Raw genomic sequence first — 21,172 nt, forward strand, 5'->3', positions numbered from 1 at the left:
CTGTGTCTGTGTGTGCGGGTCCTGTGTGTGTGGGTCCTGTGTGTGTGTGTGTGTGTGTGTGTCCTTGTGTGTGTGTGTGTGTGTGTGGGTCCTGTGTGTGTGGGTCCTGTGTGTGTGGGTCCTGTGTGTGTGTGTGTGTGGGTCCTGTGTGTGTGTGTGTGTGTGTGGGTCCTGTGTGTGTGTGTGTGTGTCCTGTGTGTGTGTGTGTGTGTGTGTGTCCGTGTCCTGTGTGTGTGTGTGTGTGTGTGTGGGTCCTGTGTGTGTGTGTGTGTGGGTCCTGTGTGGGTGTGTGGGTCCTGTGTGTGTGTGTGTGTGTGGGTCCTGTGTGTGTGTGTGTGTGTGTGTGTGTGTGGGTCCTGTGTGTGTGTGTGTGTGTGTGTGGATCCTGTGTGTGTGTGTGTGTGTGTGGGTCCTGTGTGTGTGTGGGTCCTGTGTGTGTGTGGGTCCTGTGTGTGTGTGTGTGGGTCCTGTGTGTGTGTGTGTGTGTGTGTGGATCCTGTGTGTGTGTGTGTGGGTCCTGTGTGTGTGTGGGTCCTGTGTGTGTGTGGGTCCTGTGTGTGCGTGGGTCCTGTGTGTGTGTGGGTCCTGTGTGTGTGTGGGTCCTGTGTGTGTGTGGGTCCTGTGTGTGTGGGTCCTGTGTGTGTGTGTGTGTGGGTCCTGTGTGTGTGGGTCCTGTGTGTGTGGGTCCTGTGTGTGTGGGTCCTGTGTGTGTGTGTGTGTGGGTCCTGTGTGTGTGTGTGTGTGGGTCCTGTGTGTGTGTGTGTGTGTGTGTCGGTCCTTGTGTGTGTGTGTGTGTGTGTGTGTGTGTGTGTGTGTCGGTCCTTGTGTGTGTGTGTGTGTCGGTCCTTGTGTGTGTGTGTGTGTCGGTCCTTGTGTGTGTGTGTGTGTCGGTCCTTGTGTGTGTGTGTGTGTGTGTCGGTCCTTGTGTGTGTGTGTGTGTGTGTGTGTCGGTCCGTGTGTGTGTGTGTGTCGGTCCTTGTGTGTGTGTGTGTGTCGGTCCTTGTGTGTGTGTGTGTGTGTGTCGGTCCTTGTGTGTGTGTGTGTGTCGGTCCTTGTGTGTGTGTGTGTGTCGGTCCTTGTGTGTGTGTGTGTGTCGGTCCTTGTGTGTGTGTGTGTCGGTCCTTGTGTGTGTGTGTGTGTCGGTCCTTGTGTGTGTGTGTGTGTCGGTCCTTGTGTGTGTGTGTGTGTGTCGGTCCTTGTGTGTGTGTGTGTGTGTCGGTCCTTGTGTGTGTGTGTGTGTCGGTCCTTGTGTGTGTGTGTGTGTCGGTCCTTGTGTGTGTGTGTGTGTCGGTCCTTGTGTGTGTGTGTGTGTCGGCCCTTGTGTGTGTGTGTGTGTCGGTCCTTGTGTGTGTGTGTGTGTCGGTCCTTGTGTGTGTGTGTGTGTCGGTCCTTGTGTGTGTGTGTGTGTCGGTCCTTGTGTGTGTGTGTGTGTCGGTCCTTGTGTGTGTGTGTGTGTCGGTCCTTGTGTGTGTGTGTGTGTCGGTCCTTGTGTGTGTGTGTGTGTCGGTCCTTGTGTGTGTGTGTGTGTCGGTCCTTGTGTGTGTGTGTGTGTGTCGGTCCTTGTGTGTGTGTGTGTGGGTCCTTGTGTGTGTGTGTGTGGGTCCTTGTGTGTGTGTGTGTGGGTCCTTGTGTGTGTGTGTGTGGCTCCTTGTGTGTGTGTGTGTGGGTCCTTGTGTGTGTGTGTGTGGGTCCTTGTGTGTGTGTGTGTGTGTGGGTCCTTGTGTGTGTGTGTGTGGGTCCTTGTGTGTGTGTGTGTGGGTCCTTGTGTGTGTGTGTGTGGGTCCTTGTGTGTGTGTGTGTGGGTCCTTGTGTGTGTGTGTGTGGGTCCTTGTGTGTGTGTGTGGGTCCTTGTGTGTGTGTGTGTGGGTCCTTGTGTGTGTGTGTGTGGGTCCTTGTGTGTGTGTGTGTGGGTCCTTGTGTGTGTGTGTGTGGGTCCTTGTGTGTGTGTGTGTGTGGGTCCTTGTGTGTGTGTGTGTGGGTCCTTGTGTGTGTGTGTGTGTGGGTCCTTGTGTGTGTGTGTGTGGGTCCTTCTGTGTGTGTGTGTGGGTCCTTGTGTGTGTGTGTGTGTGTGTGGGGGTCCTTGTGTGTGTGTGTGTGGGTCCTTGTGTGTGTGTGTGTGGGTCCTTCTGTGTGTGTGTGTGGGTCCTTGTGTGTGTGTGTGTGTGTGTGGGGGTCCTTGTGTGTGTGTGTGTGTGTGTGTGGGTCCTTGTGTGTGTGTGTGTGGGTCCTTGTGTGTGTGTGTGTGGGTCCTTCTGTGTGTGTGTGTGGGTCCTTGTGTGTGTGTGTGTGTGTGTGGGGGTCCTTGTGTGTGTGTGTGTGGGGGTCCTTGTGTGTGTGTGTGTGGGTCCTTGTGTGTGTGTGTGTGGGTCCTTGTGTGTGTGTGTGTGTGTGTGTGTGTGGGTCCTTGTGTGTGTGTGTGTGTGTCAACATCCTTGGGGTTACCATTGACCAGAAACTCAACTGGACTCATCACACAAACACAGCAGGTCAGAGACTAGGAATACTACAGTGAGTACTCACCTCTTGACTCCCCAAAGTCTATCCACCATCTGCAAGGCACAAGTCAGGAGTGTGATGGAATACTCTCCACTTGCCTGGATGGGTGCAGCTCCAACAACACTCAAGAAGCTTGACACCATCCAGGACAAAGCAGCCCGCTTGACTGGCACCACATCCACAAACATCCACTCCCTCCACCACCGGTGCTCAGTAGTACCTTCCACCGCACCTTCCAAACCCACGACCACTTCCATCTCAAAAGACAAGGGGTAGCAGATAAATGGGAACACCACCACCTGCAAGTTCCCCTCCAAGCCACTCACCGTCCTGACTTGCAGATGTATCGCTGCTCCTTCGCAGTCACTGGGTCAAACTTCTGGAATTCACTCCCTAACGGCATTGTGAGTCAACCCACAGAACATGGACTGCAGCGATTCAGGAAGGCAGCTCATCACCACCTTCTCAAGGGCAACTAGCCATGGGCAATAAATGCTGGCCAGCCAGCGACGCCCATGTCCCAAGAATAAATTTTTTAAAAGTACTAATCCAAGCTCTAAGTTCATCTGCCTTACCTGTTACACTTCTCGCATTGAAACAAATGCACTTCAGCCCACCAGACCTTCTTTGATCAGCAACCACACCCTGCCTGCCCTTCCTCTGAGTCTTACTGGCCCTACTCTCTAGTTCTCCTTCAATTAATTCACCTTTGCTTTGGTTCCCAAACCCCTCTTGCCAAACTAGTTTAAATCCTCCCGTGTGACACTAGCAAAACTACGTGTGTGTGTGTGTGTCACTGTGTGTGTGTGTGTGTGTCACTGTGTGTGTGTGTGTGTGTCACTGTGTGTGTGTGTGTGTGTCACTGTGTGTGTGTGTGTCACTGTGTGTGTGTCAGTCACTGTGTGTGTGTGTGTCAGTCACTGTGTGTGTGTGTGTCAGTCACTGTGTGTGTGTGTGTCAGTCACTGTGTGTGTGTGTGTGTCACGTGTGTGTGTGTCTGTGTGGCAGTTACTGTGTGTGTGTGTGTCACTGTGTGTGTGTGTGTGTCAGTCACTGTGTGTGTGTGTCTGTGTGGCAGTTACTGTGTGTGTGTGTCACTGTGTGTGTGTCAGTCACTGTGTGTGTGTGTCAGTCACTGTGTGTGTGTGTGTGTGTGTGTCACTGTGTGTGTGTCAGTCACTGTGTGTGTGTGTGTCTGTGTCACGTGTGTGTGTGTCTGTGTGGCAGTTACTGTGTGTGTGTGTGTCACTGTGTGTGTGTCAGTCACTGTGTGTGTGTGTGTCTGTGTGGCAGTTACTGTGTGTGTGTGTGTGTGTGTTTGCGTGTGTGTGTGGCGATCACTGTGTTCAATGGAAGCATTTGTCAAGGCTGGGAACACACGAAGCAAGTGTGGAATGCAAGGAAAGTAGAAAGAAATTTAAGAAAGGAGTAATGAGGGCTAAAAGGCGTCATGAAAAATCATTGGCCAGCAGGATTAAGGAAAACCCCAAGGCTTTTTATACATATATACAGAGCAAGAGGTTAGCCAGGGAGAGGGTTGGCCCACTCAAGGACGGGAGGGAATCTATGCGTGGAGCCAGAGGAAATGGGTGAGGTATCAAATGAGTACTTTGCGCCAGTATTCACCAAAGAGACAGACTTGGTGGATGATGAGTCTGGGAAAGTGTGTGTAGATAGTTTGAGGCATCTGAGATCAAAAAGGAAGAGGTATTGGGGTTCTTGAGAAACATTACAGTAGGCGAGTCCCCAAGGCCTGATGCAATATACCCCAAAATACTGAGTGAGGATTGGAGAATAGCCAGTGTTGTTCCTTTGTTTAAGAAAGGCAGCAAGCATAATCCAGGTAATTACAGGCCCGTGAGCCTTATGTCAATGGTAAGGAAATTATTGGAGAGGATTCTACAAGACAGGATTTACTCCCACTTGGAAATAAGTGGATGTATTGGCTAGAGGAAACATGATTTTGTGAAAGGGAGGTCATGTCTCACGAACTTGATCGAGTTTTTCGAGGAAGTGACGAAGATGATTGATGAGGGTAAGGCAGTCGATGTTGTCTACTTGGACTTCAGCAAGGTCTTTGACAAGGTCCCTCATGGCAGATTGGTGCAGAAAGTGAAGTCGCATGGGATCAAAGGTGAGCTGGCAAGGTGGATACAGAACTGGCTCGGTCATAGAAGACAGAGGGTAGCAGTGGAAGGGTGTGTTTCTGAATGGAGGGCTATGACCAGTGCATTCCTCAGGGATCAGCGCTGGGATCTTTGCTGTTTGAAATATATATAAATGATTTGGAGGAAAATGTAACTGGTTTGATTAGTAAGTTTGCGGACGACACAAAGGTTGGTGGATTTGGGATAGCGATGAGGACCATCAGAGGATACAGCAGGATACAGATCGGTTGGAGACTTGGGCAGAGAGATGGCAGATGGAGTTTAATCCGGACAAATGTGAGGTAATGCATTTTGGAAGGTCTGATACAGATAGGAAATACACAGTAAATGGCAGAACCCTTAAGAGTATTGATAGGCAGAGGGATCTCGGTGTACAGATACACAGGTCACTGAATGTGGCCACGCAGGTGGAGAAGGTAGTCAAGAAGGCATATGGCATGCTTGTCTTCATCGGCCGGGGCATTGAGTTTAAGAATTGGCAAGTCATGTTGCAGCTTTATAGAACCTTAGCAAGGCCGCACTTGGAATATAGTGTTCAATTCTGGTCGCCACACTACCAGAAAGATGTCGAGGTTTTGGAGAGGGTACAGAAAAGATTTACCAGGATGTTGCCTGGTATGAAGGGCACTAGCTATGAGGAGAAGTTGGAGAAACTTGGCTTGTTCTCACTGGAACGACAGAGATTGAGGGGTGACCTTATAGAAGATTATGAGGGGCATGGACAGAGTGGATAGTCAGAAGCTTTTTCCCAGGGTGGAAGAGTCAATTACTAGAGGGCATAGGTCTAAGGGGCAAGGTTTAAAGGAGATGTATGAGGCAAGGTTTTTTACACAGAAGGTGGTGGGTGCCTGGAACTCGCTGCGAGGGGAGGTAGTGGAAGCAGATATAATAGTGAGTTTTATGGGGCGTCTAGACAAATACATGAATAGGATGGGAATGGAGGGATATGGTCCCCGGAAGGGTAGGGGGTTTTAATTCAGTCGAGCAGCATGGTTGGTGCAGGCTTGGAGGGCCGAAGGGACTGTTCCTGTGCTGTAATTTTCTTTGTTCTTTGTGTATGTTTGTCTGTGTGTGTGTGTGTGTTTCACTCTGAGTGTGGGTGTGGTGTTAGGTGTGCTGTGCAGTCTTACCCATGTCATGTTTATTGCACTGGGAGTCGGCGTTGTGTTTCTCAGGAACGTTGCTGCGTGGACTCTGCTGACTGTATCATCTCTACCCCCAGGACTGCACCTGTGATGAGTTCTGCCCAGAATGTTCAGTGGAGTTGACACTCGATGTGAAGTGTAATGAAGATCAGACTCGACATGTCACGTCCCGGGATCTATTGTCCAACAATTCCCGGGTTATCCCAGTGAGTGCTGAACACTGATTTCTCACCTCTTTCCATAGTTTGGTGACAATGGGAGTATAATCATTCCCAGAGAGTTTTACCAGTCTAATACAATGTCAGATGGGGGTGGGAATTGAATTGTGAATGTTCATCATAGTCAGTTGGTGCTGAACGAGGACTCTATGGGAAGGTCGGTCACTGTTGGGGAAGTGAGGTTGAGGCGAACCATTCTAACAAAGTCAGGGGGGTGGGGGGAGGCGCCGTCAGGTTGTTTGCACCATGATCTGTTGGGGGTCCAGTCAATCTCCACTTGTTTGAGTGTAATTCTAGTCACTGGTAAAATTCTTATTGAGTAAGGAGAGCTAGAGGTAAATTAAAGCAGAAAGTGCTGGAGAAACTCAGCAGGTCTGACAGCATCTTGGAGAAAGAATAGTGCCAACTTTATGAGTCTGGATGATCCTTCATCAGAGAAATGTTGGTTCTATTCTCTCTGCATAGATGCTGTCAAACCTGCTGAGTTTCTCCAACGTTTTCTGTCTTTATTTCAGATTCCAACATCCGCAATATTTTGCCTTTATCTTGGAAGTAAATTAAACTCAGGATCTTTGTGGACTCTCCAATGATTAGAATATAAATTTTGAACAGAGCTGTGTGTCTTGAGTGAGAAACTTCTTGTGTGAGCCTGGATAGTAGAGGCTCCAGAATGGCAGTTGATTGGTGCAACACTTTTGATGGGGTTCCAGTCTGTTTGTGTCAAGGTTGAAATGGAAGATGTCTTTATAAATGTTTTGCACTATCAACTTACCCTCACACAAAAGGAATAATAATCACTAACATTACAAACTTACTACTTTTCTTCTCATTCAACCAGGTCACATCTCGTAGCCGAGACAATGATCCCAATGATTATGTGGAACAGGATGGTGAGCAGATGTTCTGGGTGATTTTGGGCTTTGGAATGTGTGACTGAGATAAACCAGATCAATAGAGTGTGCTTTATCCCCATGCGCTCTCGATTCTTTGCATGTTCAGAATTGAATGTGATCCTAACTCCAAGGAACAGGCCATTTGGCCAATTCCATTTGTGTCAGCTTTTTGAAACGGCATCGTACTCAGTCCCTGTCAATGCTTCCTCTTTGAATACCTGTCCCAACACCCTTCAACTCTGGCCGTGGTGCTCCCACGGAGGAAGTAACTGATGTCTATAGGCTTCCTTGCTGTGCGAGACTTGTACATATTCTGTTCGTGTACAAAGAACAGGTCCACACCAATAAGTCAAATTGACAACCAATCAGCCTTTTCCTCTGCAGTATAAATTTTTGTGATAGTTTGAAATTTGGTATTCTTGTGTTTGTCCGAATGAATACTAGACAAAAAGGTTCAACGACATATTCCTGTTTGCAGCAATATTCGAATTCTGTAATACCAAATGTTTGTTCATCATTTAACTCTCCTGTTCTAACGTGAACTGCCCTAACATTTCCGACCACACTCATACCCAAAATCCCTCATCCCCATTAACATCTGGGTTAAACCCCCCCTCATCTCCATTAACATCCCGGTCAAACCCTCCACATTCTTGTTAACATCTGGGTTACTCACCCCTCATCCCTGTTAACATTTGAGTTAAACCCCCTCTCATCATTAACACCCGAGTCAAACTCCCCATCATCACTGTTAACATCTGGGCTAAGCCCCGCTCCTTGTTAACACCCGGGTTAAACCCTTGTGTCTTATAATGACTGAAGTGTGGGGCCAAAATTGTCCAATTGAAGGCTAAGCTGTGATGAGATAGATCATGGGTGAAGTTGAGAGCAGGAATCATTATTACAAAGGATGAAATCAGCTGGTAAGAGCTGGGAATGTAATGCCAAGGGAAACGTCAGCACTGAACAGCAAATTAAGGAGAGGGGATGTGAGGGAAGGTCAATAAGTCCCCTGGGCCTGATGAAATATATCCTAGGATTCTTTGGGAGGCAAGGGATGAGATTGCAGAGCCTTTGGCTTTGATCTTTGGGTCCTCGCTGTCCACAGGGATGGTGCCAGAGGACTGGAGAATGGCGAATGTTGTTCCTCTGTTTAAGAAAGGGAATAGAAATGACCCTGGTAATTATAGACCGGTTAGTCTTACTTCGGTGGTTGGTAAATTGATGGAAAAGGTCCTTAGGGATGGGATTTACGACCATTTAGAAAGATGCAGATTAATCCGGGATAGTCAGCACGGATTCGTGAAGGGCAAGTCGTGCCTCACAAATTTGATTGAATTTTTTGAGGAGGTAACTAAGTGTGTTGATGAAGGTAGGGCAGTTGATGTCATATACATGGATTTTAGTAAGGCCTTTGATAAGGTCCCCCATGGTCGGCTTATGATGAAAGTGAGGAGGTGTGGGATAGAGGGAAAGTTGGCCGATTGGATAGGTAACTGGCTATCTGATCGAAGACAGAGGGTGGTGGTGGATGGAAAATTTTCGGATTGGAGGCAGGTTGCTAGCGGAGTGCCACAGGGATCGGTGCTTGGTCCTCTGCTCTTTGTGATTTTTATTAATGACTTAGAGGAGGGGGCTGAAGGGTGGATCAGTAAATTTGCTGATGACACCAAGATTGGTGGAGTAGTGGATGAGGTGGAGGGCTGTTGTAGGCTGCAAAGAATCATAGATAGGATGCAAAGCTGGGCTGAAAAATGGCAAATGGAGTTTAACCCTAATAAATGTGAGGTGATTCATTTTGGTAGGACTAATTTAAATGTGGATTACAGGGTCAAAGGTAGGGTTCTGAAGACTGTGGAGGAGCAGAGAGATCTTGGGGTCCATATCCACAGATCTCTAAAGGTTGCCACTCAAGTGGATAGAGCTGTGAAGAAGGCCTATAGTGTGTTAGCTTTTATTAACAGGGGGTTGGAGTTTAAGAACCGTGGGGTTATGCTGCAACTGTACAGGACCTTGGTGAGACCACATTTGGAATATTGTGTGCAGTTCTGGTCACCTCACTATAAGAAGGATGTGGAAGCGCTGGAAAGAGTGCAGAGGAGATTTACCAGGATGCTGCCTGGTTTGGAGGGTAGGTCTTATGAGGAAAGGTTGAGGGAGCTAGGGCTGTTCTCTCTGGAGCGGAGGAGGCTGGGGGGAGACTTAATAGAGGTTTATAAAATGATGAAGGGGATAGATAGAGTGAACGTTCAAAGACTATTTCCTCGGGTGGATGGAGCTATTACAAGGGGGCATAACTATAGGGTTCGTGGTGGGAGATATAGGAAGGATGTCAGAGGTAGGTTCTTTACGCAGAGAGTGGTTGGGGTGTGGAATGGACTGCCTGCAGTGATAGTGGAGTCAGACACTTTAGGAACATTTAAGCGGTTATTGGATAGGCACATGGAGCACACCAGGATGATAGGGAGTGGGATAGCTTGATCTTGGTTTCAGATAAAGCTCAGCACCAGATCATGGGCCGAAGGGCCTGTTCTGTGCTGTACTGTTCTATGTTCTAGGGAAGAACCAGGCCTCAAGCTCAGAGCTTGAGTTTTTTGAATGTAGGGTGTGGGTGGGCGAATGGTTCTTCAGGGAGTAACTGGGACAATGGGGTGGTCAGCTGAGGAAGGTATTGATTGCAGTGGATGGGGAAGTGTTTGAGGAGGCAGTAAGGAGGCAGCTGTGGATTGTCAAGAGTGTTGATCATTGGGGGTATAGGTATTGTATTATATATATAATATATCATTGTAAAGGTATTCTGAATTGCTAGGAGAGTATTGGGGAGTTGGTGATCATGAGTGTGGGTGGTGGGAGACAGTGGACATTGGTGTTGGTGCATTAATTTCAGGGGCATGGGTACAATATGTTGATGACTAAGCAGTGATTGTGGGGTGATTTGGTCAGTCTTGGTTCGGCGATGATGTCTCTTTGCCTTTCCCAGATATCCTGATTGTGAAGTTAAGGAAGGGACAGGAACTGAGACTCCGAGCTTACGCCAAGAAGGGTTTTGGGAAGGAACATGCCAAGTGGAACCCAACAGCCGGGGTGTCTTTCGAATACGACCCTGATAATGCACTGCGGCACACAGTGTACCCCAAACCTGAGGAATGGTGAGGCTCGCTCTGAATTTATACTGGCACAAATTTCTATTCTTCATCCAGCCCTGAGGGGATGGGGTGGGAGCCGGGGTGAGAGTAGTGGGGGAGGGGTGAATGTGTGTGAGACGCTGGGGATGGCATGTGGGTGAGTTTGACAGCTGGAGTGAGGGGATGGATGGGGTGAGGTAGTGGGTTGGGTGAGGGAGTGGGGTGGAATTTGGCTGGTTGGGAGTGGGCGTCATGTTCTGATTTGGGGAGGTACAGTATATGGGGACTGGAGAGGGAGGGGTACTGGATGGGGAGGTGAGGGGAAACAGGATGGGGAGGTGGTGTATAGGGAGCGGATACAGGAAGGGGAGGTGGTGTATAGGGAGGGGATACAGAATGGGAGCTGGTGTATAGAGAGGGGTACAGGATGGGGAGCTAGTGTATAGGTAGTGGGGTACAGGATATGCAGCTGGTGTATAGGGAGGTGGGTACAGGATGGGTCGCTGGTGTATGGAGAAATGGGTACAGGATGGGAACTGGTGTATAGAGAGGGGTGTACAGGATGGGAGCTAGTGTATTGGTAGTGGGGTACAGGATGGGGGGGGTGGTGTATAGGGAGGGGACACAGGATGGGGAGGTGGTGACTAGGGAGGGGATACAGGATGGGGTGGTGATGTATAGGGAGGGGATACACAATGGGAGCTGGTGTATAGAGAGGGGTACAGGATGGGGAGCTGGTGTCTAGAGAGGGATACAGGATGGGGAGCTGGTGTCTAAAGAGGAGGATACAGGATGGGGAGGTGTTGTATTGGGAGGAGAGCACAGGATGGGGAGCTAGTGTATTGGGAGGGGGTTACAGGGTGGGGAGTTGTTGTATTGGGAGGGGGATACAGGATGAGGAGCTAATGTACAGTGAGGTACAGGAATGGGAGGAGGTTTACAGGAAGGGGGGTACAGGATAGGAGATCAGGATGGAAAGCGAGATGTTTCAATGCTGTGCTGCTTTGAGTGGAGGGGAGAGGCCACATAAACATAGGGGAAAGGGTATTGCTGGGTGACATGGAAGGGGAGATACCTGTTGGATAGGAGATGTTTAAATTCTGTGTTCCTGTTCTAAGTGTTCATCATTGCTATGATTTTTTAAGGCCCAAAAGTGAGTATTCTGAACTGGATGATGAGGAGATTCAGGCTCCATATGATCCGAATGGCAAACCAGAAAGGTACAAACATTCATTCTCATTTTTCAAATGTGACCTTAGCTCCAAAGGCCCATCCCTAATCACCCTTGAGAAGGCGTTGATGAGCTCCCTTCTTGAACCACTGCAGCACATTTGCTATAGAGACACTCACAGTGCTGTTTGGAAGGGAGTTCCAGGATTTTGACCCAGTGACAGTGGAGGAACGGCAATATATTTCCAAGTCAGGATGGTGAGAGACTTGGAGGGGTGATGTTCCAGGTATCTGCTGCTCTTGTCCTTCTAGATGGTAGTTGATGTGGGTTTGATAGGTGCTGCCTGGTGAGTTGCTGCAATGCATCTTGTAGATGGTACACACTGCTGCCACTATTCATCAGTGGTGAAGGGAGTGAATGTTTGTGGAAGGGGTAGCAATCAAGCCGGCTGTTTTGTCCTGGATGATATTGAGCTTCTTGAGTGCTGCTGGAGCTGCACTCATCCAGGCAAGTGGAGAGTATTCCATAACATTCCTGAGTTGTGCCTAGAAGATGGTGGACAGGCTTTGGAGAGTCAGGAGGTGAGTTACTCATCACAGGATTCCTAGTCACTGACCTGCTCTGATACTTGTATGGCGAGTCCAGTTCAGTTTTGTGTCAGTGGTAACCCCCAGGATGTTGATAGTGGGGTACTCAGCGATGGTAATGCCATTGAATGTCAAAGGGCGATGGTTAGATTCTCTCTTGTTATGGAGTCATGGCCCATTGAATCTGAACCACAGAACTGCACTAAATCTATACTAATCCAAAGATGTGCATGTTAAGTGGATTAGCCACGGTAAATTCACAGGATTACAGGGATAGGGCATGGATAGGGGGTGGGTGTAAGCCTGGGTAAGAGGCTCTGTTGGAGAGTTGGTGCAGATTTGATGGGCCGAATGGCCTCCTTCTGCACTTGAGGAATTCTATGGATCCTAATCCCACTTTCTAGCACTTGGCGCATAGCCTTAAATGTTTTAACCTCACACGTGCTCATCCACATACTTTTTAAAGGTTTCCTGCCTCTATCACCCTCCCAGGCAGTGCAAAGCGGCTCCTTTTGTTTTTCGATTTGGGTGTTTTTCAATTCGATTTGTTAGTCTGAAACAGGAGCTGTCGTTAGTTAGTTAATAGAACAATCTGGTGTAATCCAGTTCAAAAGCATTGTTTTTGAGACCTATAAAGAAGAGCCAAACTCAGTGTTGATCTGAAGTAGAGTGCTTGGAATTTGGTGAAAACAGGAAGTTAGGTGAGGCAGGAAGAAGGTGAAGCTGAAAGATTGAGTGCAGTACTCGGTCTCAGTCTGTGCAGGAGCAGAGTGCTACAGAGCATCGTATGCACCGAGAGAGTGAGGATACTCTTTTTGGTGGGTAAGGTTTGAGAAATTGTTACCAGAGCGGAGAGCGGCAGCAGCTTCAGGTTAATATTAAAAGGATGAATTTAACTTAAAGAGGTAAGAAATGGCAGGAGAGCACCAAACTGTGGTCTGCTCCTTGTGCTCTATGTGGAAGACCAGGAACATTTCCAGTGCTCAGGATCAGCATGTGTGCAGGAATTGGCTCCAGCTGCAGCTCCTGGAAGCCCAAGTTTCAGGGCTGGAGCAGCAGCTGGGAACACTGTGGAGCATCCATGAGGCAGAGAGCATCGTGGATAGCACATATAGAGAGAGAGAGAGGTGGTCACACTGCAGGCTCAGAGAGTCCACAGGCAGGAAGGAAATAGGTGGACAAGGCAGACAGTGCAGCAAGCTCTTGTAGCTATTCCTTGCAAAACAGATATACCGTTTTGGATATTGCTGAGGGGAATGGCCTTTCAGGGGATAACAGCAGCAGCGAAATTTGTAGCATTATGGAGAGTGGCGAATGTTGTTCCTCTGTTTAAGAAAGGGAATAGAAATGACCCAGGTAATTATAGACCGGTTAGTCTTACTTCGGTGGTTGGTAAATTGATGGAAAAGGTCCTTAGGGATGGGATTTACGACCATTTAGAAAGATGCGGATTAATCCGGGATAGTCAGCACGGATTCGTGAAGGGCAAGTCGTGCCTCACAAATTTGATTGAATTTTTTGAGGAGGTAACTAAGTGTGTTGATGAAGGTAGGGCAGTTGATGTCATATACATGGATTTTAGTAAGGCCTTTGATAAGGTCCCCCATGGTCGACTTAAGTGAGGAGGTGTGGGATAGAGGGAAAGTTGGCCAATTGGATAGGTAACTGGCTGTCTGATCGAAATGATGTGGAGATGCCGTAGACAGCGCAGAGTCGCTGAGCAGAAACTGATAGCCAAGTTCCGCACACACAAGGACGGCCTCAACCGGGATATTGGGTTTATGTCACACTATTTGTAACTCCCACAGTTGCGTGGACCTGCAGAGTTTCACTGGCTGTCTTGTCTGGAGACAATACACATCTTTTTAGCCTGTCTTGATGCTCTCTCCACTCCCATTGTTTTGTTTCTTAAAGACTGGATTAGTTGTAAGTATTCGCATTCCAACCATTATTCATGTAAATTGAGTCTGTGTCTTTATAAATTCTGTTTGTGAACAGAATTCCCACTCACCTGAAGAAGGGGCTTAGAGCCTCGAAAGCTTGTGTGGCTTTTGCTACCAAATAAACCTGTTGGACTTTAACCTGGTGTTGTTAAACTTCTTACTGTGTCTGATCGAAGACAGAGGGTGGTGGTGGATGGAAAATTTTCGGATTGGAGGCAGGTTGCTAGCGGAGTGCCACAGGGATCAGTGCTTGGTCCTCTGCTCTTTGTGATTTTTATTAATGACTTAGAGGAGGGGGCTGAAGGGCGGATCAGTAAATTTGCTGATGACACCAAGATTGGTGGAGTAGTGGATGAGGTGGAGGGCTGTTGTAGGCTGCAAAGAGACATAGATAGGATGCAAAGCTGGGCTGAAAAATGGCAAATGGAGTTTAACCCTGATAAATGTGAGGTGATTCATTTTGGTAGGACTAATTTAAATGTGGATTACAGGGTCAGAGGTAGGGTTCTGAAGACTTTGGAGGAACAGAGAGATCTTGGGGTCCATATCCGGTAGGGCGGCACGGTAGCACAGTGGTTAGCACTGCTGCTTCACAGCTCCAGGGTCCCGGGTTCGATTCCCGGCTCGGGTCACTGTCTGTGTGGAGTTTGCACATTCTCCTCGTGTCTGCGTGGGTTTCCTCCGGGTGCTCCGGTTTCCTCCCACAGTCCAAAGATGTGCGGGTTAGGTTGATTGGCCAGGTTAAAAATTGCCCCTTAGAGTCCTGGGATGCGTAGGTTAGAGGGATTAGCGGGTAAATATGTGGGGGTAGGGCCTGGGTGGGATTGTGGTCGGTGCAGACTCGATGGGCCGAATGGCCTCCTTCTGCACTGTAGGGTTTCTATGATATCCACAGATCTCTAAAGGTTGCCACTCAAGTGGATAGAGCTGTGAAGAAGGCCTATAGTGTGTTAGCTTTTATTAACAGGGGGTTGGAGTTTAAGAGCCGTGGGGTTATGCTGCAACTGTACAGGACCTTGGTGAGACCACATTTGGAATATTGTGTGCAGTTCTGGTCACCTCACTATAAGAAGGATGTGGAAGCGCTGGAAAGAGTGCAGAGGAGATTTACCAGGATGCTGCCTGGTTTGGAGGGTAGGTCTTATGAGGAAAGGTTGAGGGAGCTAGGGCTGTTCTCTCTGGAGCGGAGGAGGCTGAGGGGAGACTTAATAGAGGTTTATAAAATGATGGAGGGGATAGATAGAGTGAACGTTCAAAGACTATTTCCTCGGGTGGATGGAGCTATTACAAGGGGGCATAACTATAGGGTTCATGGTGGGAGATATAGGAAGGATATCAGAGGTAGGTTCTTTACGCAGAGAGTGGTTGGGGTGTGGAATGGACTGCCTGCAGTGATAGTGGAGTCAGACACTTTAGGAACATTTAAGCGGTTATTGGATAGGCACATGGAGCACACCAGGATGATAGGGAGTGGGATAGCTTGATCTTGGTTTCAGATAAAGCTCGGCACAACATCGTGGGCCGAAGGGCCTGTTCTGTGCTGTACTGTTCTATGTTCTATGGTTGGCTGTGCTGCACAGGGGAGGAGCAATAGGCATTGAAATGCAATAGTCACAGGGGATACAATTGTAATGGTGATAGATAGGTGTTTCTGTGGCTGCAAACCAGACTCCAGGATGGTATGTTGCCTTCCTGGCGCTAAGGTCAACAATGTCTCAGAGTGGTTGCAGGACATTCTGGAAGGAGAGGGTGAACAGCCAGTGGTCGTGGTACACATTGGTACAAACGACATGGGTAAAAAAGGGGATGATGTCCTAAAAGCAGAATTTGGGAGCTAGGAAGCAAGCTGAAAAGTAGCATCTCAAAGATAGTTAGCTCAGGATTACTACTTGTGCCGAGTGCTGATCAGAGTAGAAACAGCAGGATGTATTTGATTTTGATTTGATTTATTATCGTCACACGTATTAACATACAGTGAAAAGTATTGTTTCTTGTGCCCTATACAGACAAAACATACCATTCATAGAGAAGGTAACAAGAGAATGCAGAATATAGTGTTACAGTCGTAGCTAGGGTGTAGAGAAAAATCAACTTAATGCAAGGTAAGTCCATTTAGAAGTCTGACAGCAGCAGGGAAGAAGCTGTTCTTGAGTCAATTGGTACTTGACCTCAGACTTTTGTATCTTTATAGGATGAATATGTGGCTGAAAAGATGGTGTGAGAGGGAGGGTTTCAGATTCCTGGGGCATTGGGACTGATTCTACGGGAGGTGGGACCTGTACAAACTGGACAGGTTACACCTGGGCAAGACCGGGATTGTTGTCCTTGGGGAGGTACTTGCTACAGTGATTGGGAAGGGTTTAAACTAACATGGCAAGGGGATGGGAACCTTTGTAAAGATTCAGAACAGGGGGGAATCAAGAACAAGAGTAAAAGACAGCAAGAAAAGTGATAGGCAGAGAAATCAAGGGTTAGAGTCAGATAAGGACACAGTAAAAAATAATAGGAACGGAGAAAGAAAGGTTAAAGGGCTCAGCTTAAGGTTTTGTGCCTGAACACTCGGAGCACTTGAAACAAAATGAATGAATTAGTTCCGCAGATAGATGCAAAGGGGTATGATATTGTTGGCATTACGGAGACATGGCTGCAAGATGATCAAGGACGGGAAGTGCACATTGAGGACTATTCACTGTCTAGGAAGCAGAGACAGAAAGAAAAATGTGGTGGAGTTGCATTGTTGATTAAAGATGATATTGATACGATACTGAGGAAAGATATTAGCACAGACGATGTGGAATCTATATGGGTCAAGTTAAGAAACACCAAGGGCAAAAAACATCTGTGGGGAGTGGTATACAGACCACCAAACTGTAGTGATAATGCTGGGAATAGCATCAGACAGGAAATCAGATTTGCATGTGCGAAAGAACAAAGAACAATACAGCACAGGAACAGGCCCTTCGGCCCTCCAAGCCCACGCCACTCCCTGGTCCAAACTAGACCATTCTTTTGTATCCCTCCATTCCCACTCCGTTCATATGGCTGTCTAGATAAGTCTTAAACGTTCCCAGTGTGTCCGCCTCCACCACCTTGCCTGGCAGCGCACTCCAGGCCCCCACCACCCTCTGTGTAAAATATGTCCGTCTGATATCTGTGTTAAACCTCCCCCCCTTCACCTTGAACCTATGACCCCTCGTGAACGTCACCACCGACCTGGGAAAAAGCTTCCCACCGTTCACCCTATCTATGCCTTTCATAATTTTATACACCTCTATTAAGTCTCCCCTCATCCTCCGTCTTTCCAGGGAGAACAACCCCAGTTTACCCAATCTCTCCTCATAACTAAGCCCCTCCATACCAGGTAACATCCTGGTAAACCTCCTCTGTACTCTCTCCAAAGCCTCCACGTCCTTCTGGTAGTGTGGCGACCAGAACTGGACGCAGTATTCCAAATGCGGCCGAACCAACGTTCTATACATCTGCAACATCAGACCCCAACTTTTTTATGCCTTGTCCTATAAAGGCAAGCATGCCATATGCCTTCTTCACCACCTTCTCCACCTGTGACATCACTTTCAAGGATCTGTGACTTGCACACCCAGGTCCCTCTGCGTATCTACACCCTTTATGGTTCTGCCATTTATCATATAGCTCCTCCCTACATTATTTCTACCAAAATGCATCACTTCGCATTTATCAGGATTGAACTCCATCTGCCATTTCTTTGCCCAAATTTCCAGCCTATCTATATCCTTCTGTAGCTTCTGACAATGCTCCTCACTATCTGCAAGTCCTGCCAATTTTGTGTCGTCCGCAAACTTACTGATCACCCCAGGAAAGGAACATTTGTGATTATGAATGACTACATATAGATTGCAAGATGAAATTAGTCACAATACAATAGAGGAAGAATTTCTGAAGTGTAAACGGGATGGTTTTCTGAACCAATATGTTGAGGAACCAACAAGGGAACAGGCCATCTTGGACTCGGTATTGTGCAATGAGAAAGGATTAGTTGGCAATTTAGTGTGAGAGAACCCTTAGGGATGAGTGACCATAATATAATAGAATTCTTTGTCAAGGTGGATAGTGACATAGTTGATTCTGCAAACAAGGTCCTGAATCTCGATAAAAATAACTATGATGCTTGAGACATGAATTGGCTATGATGGACTGGGAAACATTACTGAGAGGAAGGACAGTGGACAGGCAATGGCAGGTATTTAAGGTGCAAATAGGTGAACTCCAAAAGTCAGAAATGGGAGAATTCATAACGGGGAACGAAGAAATGGCTGAGGAACTAAATTTCTACTTTGCTTCTATCTTCGCAAAGGAAGAAATGAATAATGTACCAGAAGTTCTGAGAGATACAAGTTTTCACGAGGAACTGAAGGAAATCAATAATAGTAGAGAAATGGTTTTGGGGAAATTGATGGGATTAAAGATGGATAAATCTCCAGGGCCTGATAATCTTCACCCCAGAGTACTTAAGGAAGTGGCTCTGGAAATAGTAGATCCATTGCTGATCATTTTCCAAAATTCTTAGGACTCTACAGGTTCCTACAGATTGGAGGGTAGCTAATGTAAGCCCGCTATTCAAGAAGGGAGGTAGAAAGAAAACAGGGAACTACAGACCAGTGAGCCTATTGTAAGAAGTTTCTAGACTCCATTGTCAAGAATTTCATAGCTCAGCATTTGGAAGGCAGTGTATAATCAGACAAAGTCAGCATGGATTTACAAAGGGAAAATCATGCTTGATGTATCTATTGGAATTCTTTTGGGATGTAACAAGTAGAGTTGACCAAGGAGAACCAATGGATGTGGTTTATTTTGATTTTCAGAAGGCTTTCGGCAAAGTCTCACACAACAGACTACTATGTAAAGTTAAAGTGCATGGGATTGCAGGTAATATCTTGAGATGGATAGAAAGCTGGTTAGCAGATAGGAAGCAAGGAGTTCGCACAAATAGGTATTTTTCTGAATGACAGTCAGTGACTAGTGGGGTTCTGCAGGGATCTGTGTTAGGACCTCAACTGTTCACATTATATATTCATGATTTAGAAGAGGGAACTAACTGTGTTATCTTCAAATTTGCAGATGATACAAAGTTGTGTGGGAGGGCAAGCTGTAAGGACACAAATGCTTCAATGTGATTTGGACAGGCTGAGTGATTGGACATATGCATGGCTGATGCAGTATTATGTGGATAAATGTGAGGTTATCTACTTCAGTAGCAACAACAGGAAGGCAGATTATTATTTGAATGGTTGTAAATTGAGAGAGGTGAATACCAGTGAGACCTCTTTTTTAATATTCATTCGTGGAACATGGGCATTGCTGGCTGGCCAGCATTTATTGCCCATCCCGAGTTGCCCTTGAGAAGGTGGTGGTGAGCTGCCTTCTTGAATTGCTACAGTCCACGTGCTGTGGGTTGACCCACAATGCCATTACAGAAGGAATTCCAGGATTTTGACCCAGTGACTACGAAGAAACAGCGATATATTTCCAAACCAGCCTTCCATCCATTGACTCTGTCTACACTTCCCGCTGCCTCGATAAAGCAGCCAGCATAATTCAGGACCCCACGCATCCCGGACATTCTCTCTTCCACCTTCTTCCTTCGGGAAAAAGATACAGAAGTCTGAGGTCACGTACCAACCGACTCAAGAACAGCTTCTTCCCTGCTGCTGTCAGACTTTTGAATGGACTTACCTTGCATTAAGTTGATCTTTCTCTACCCCAGTATGACTGTAACACTACATTCTGCACTCTCTCATTTCCTTCTCTATGTACGGTATGCTTTGTCTGTATAGCGCGCAAGAAACAATGCTTTTCACTGTATGTTAATACATGTGACAATAATAAATCAAATCAAATCAAAAAATGAATGGTGAGTGACTTGGACGGGAACTTGCAGGTGGTGGTGTTCCCATGTAGCTGCTGCCCTTGTCCTTCTAGATGGAAGGGGTCGTGGGTTTGGAAGGTACTAACTACTGAGCGCCGGTGGTGGAGAGAGTGGATGTTTGTGGATGTGGCGCTAATCAAGTGGGCTGCTTTGTCCTGGATGGTGTCAAGCTTCTTGAGTGTTGTTGGAGCTGCACCCATCTAGGGAGTATTCCATCACACTTCTGGCTTGTGCCTTGTATATGGTAGACAGGCTTTGGGGAGTCAGGAGGCGATTTAATTGTTGCTACATTCCTAGCTTCTGACCTGCTCTTGTAGCCATTGTGTTTACATGGTGAGTCCTGGGATGGCAGATCTGTCACATGAGGAGAGGTGAAGTCGGTTAGGATTATATTCATTGGGGTTCAGAAGAGAGAGAGGATTAGACAGGATAGATTCAGAAAGAATGTTCCCAATGGTGGGGAAGTCCAAAACTAGGGGTCATAGTTTGAGGATAAGGGGTAAACCTTTTAGGACAGAGGTGAAGAGAAATTTCCTCATCCAGAGTGTGGTGAATGTGTGGAATTCACTACCATAGAAAGTATTTAAGGCCAAAGCTTTGTGTGATTCAAGAAGAAATTAGATATAGCTCTTGGGGCTAAAGGGAGCAAGGGATATGGGGGAAAGGGGGAATCAAAGTATTGAACTTGATGATCAACCATGATAAAAATGAATGGCGGTGCAGGCTTGAAGGGCTGAATGGCCGCCTGCTGCTTCTATTTCCTATGTTTCTATTCCAGATTCCACCACATGCTGGGTGAAAAAATATTTAGAATTCCTATCGAATATAAGGAGCTCATTTGGCCCATCGAACGCTGACAATAATCCCACTCTATCCCCGCAGCAGGGATAATCCAGGAAATTACAGGCCGGTGACCCTTGCGTCGGTGGTCGGGAAATTATTGGAAAAGATTCTTAGGGACAGGATTTACTCGCATTTGGAAACAAATGGACTTATTAGTGATAGACAGCATGGTTTTGTGAAGGGGAGGTCATGCCTCACTGTCTTGATCGAGTTTTTTGAGGAAGTGACGAAGATTATAGATGAGGAAAAGGCAGTGGATGTTGTATACATGGACTTCAGTAAAGCCTTTGACAAGATACCTCATGGTAGACTGGTATGAAAGGTGAAGTCACGGGGATCAAAGGAGAGCTGGCAAGGTGATAGGGTGATAGATAAGATAGACAAGTGTGAGATGATGCATTTTGGAAGGTCCAAGCATGTAGGAATAATACAGTACATGGTAGAACCCTTAGGAGTATTGACAGGCAGAGAGTTCTGGGCGTGCATGTCCACCGATCACTGAAAGTGGCTAGTGCAGGCGGATAAGATAGTCAAGAAAGCATATGGCATGCTTGCCTTCATCGGTCTGGGCATTGAGTTGCACAGAACCTTAGTTAGGCCTCATTTAGAATATTGTGTACAATTCTGGTCGCCACACTACCAGAAGGATGTGAATGCTTTGGAGAGGGTACAGAAGAG

General features: G+C 47.1%; 1 protein-coding gene across 1 annotated transcript in view; it reads left to right on the top strand.

Annotated features, from left to right (window-relative positions):
• polr2c (RNA polymerase II subunit C) overlaps positions 1-21,172 on the top strand; it is a 44,848-nt gene that overhangs the window by 21,898 nt on the left and 1,778 nt on the right. Inside the window, exons 4-7 of the mRNA XM_078212028.1 lie at positions 5,887-6,015; positions 6,866-6,917; positions 9,901-10,069; positions 11,191-11,265. Coding sequence (XP_078068154.1) covers positions 5,887-6,015; positions 6,866-6,917; positions 9,901-10,069; positions 11,191-11,265 — 425 coding nt within the window. The remainder of the gene's footprint in view (positions 1-5,886; positions 6,016-6,865; positions 6,918-9,900; positions 10,070-11,190; positions 11,266-21,172) is intronic.

This window comes from Mustelus asterias, chromosome 4, assembly GCF_964213995.1.
Source record: "Mustelus asterias chromosome 4, sMusAst1.hap1.1, whole genome shotgun sequence".
Lineage (NCBI taxonomy): Eukaryota > Metazoa > Chordata > Chondrichthyes > Carcharhiniformes > Triakidae > Mustelus > Mustelus asterias.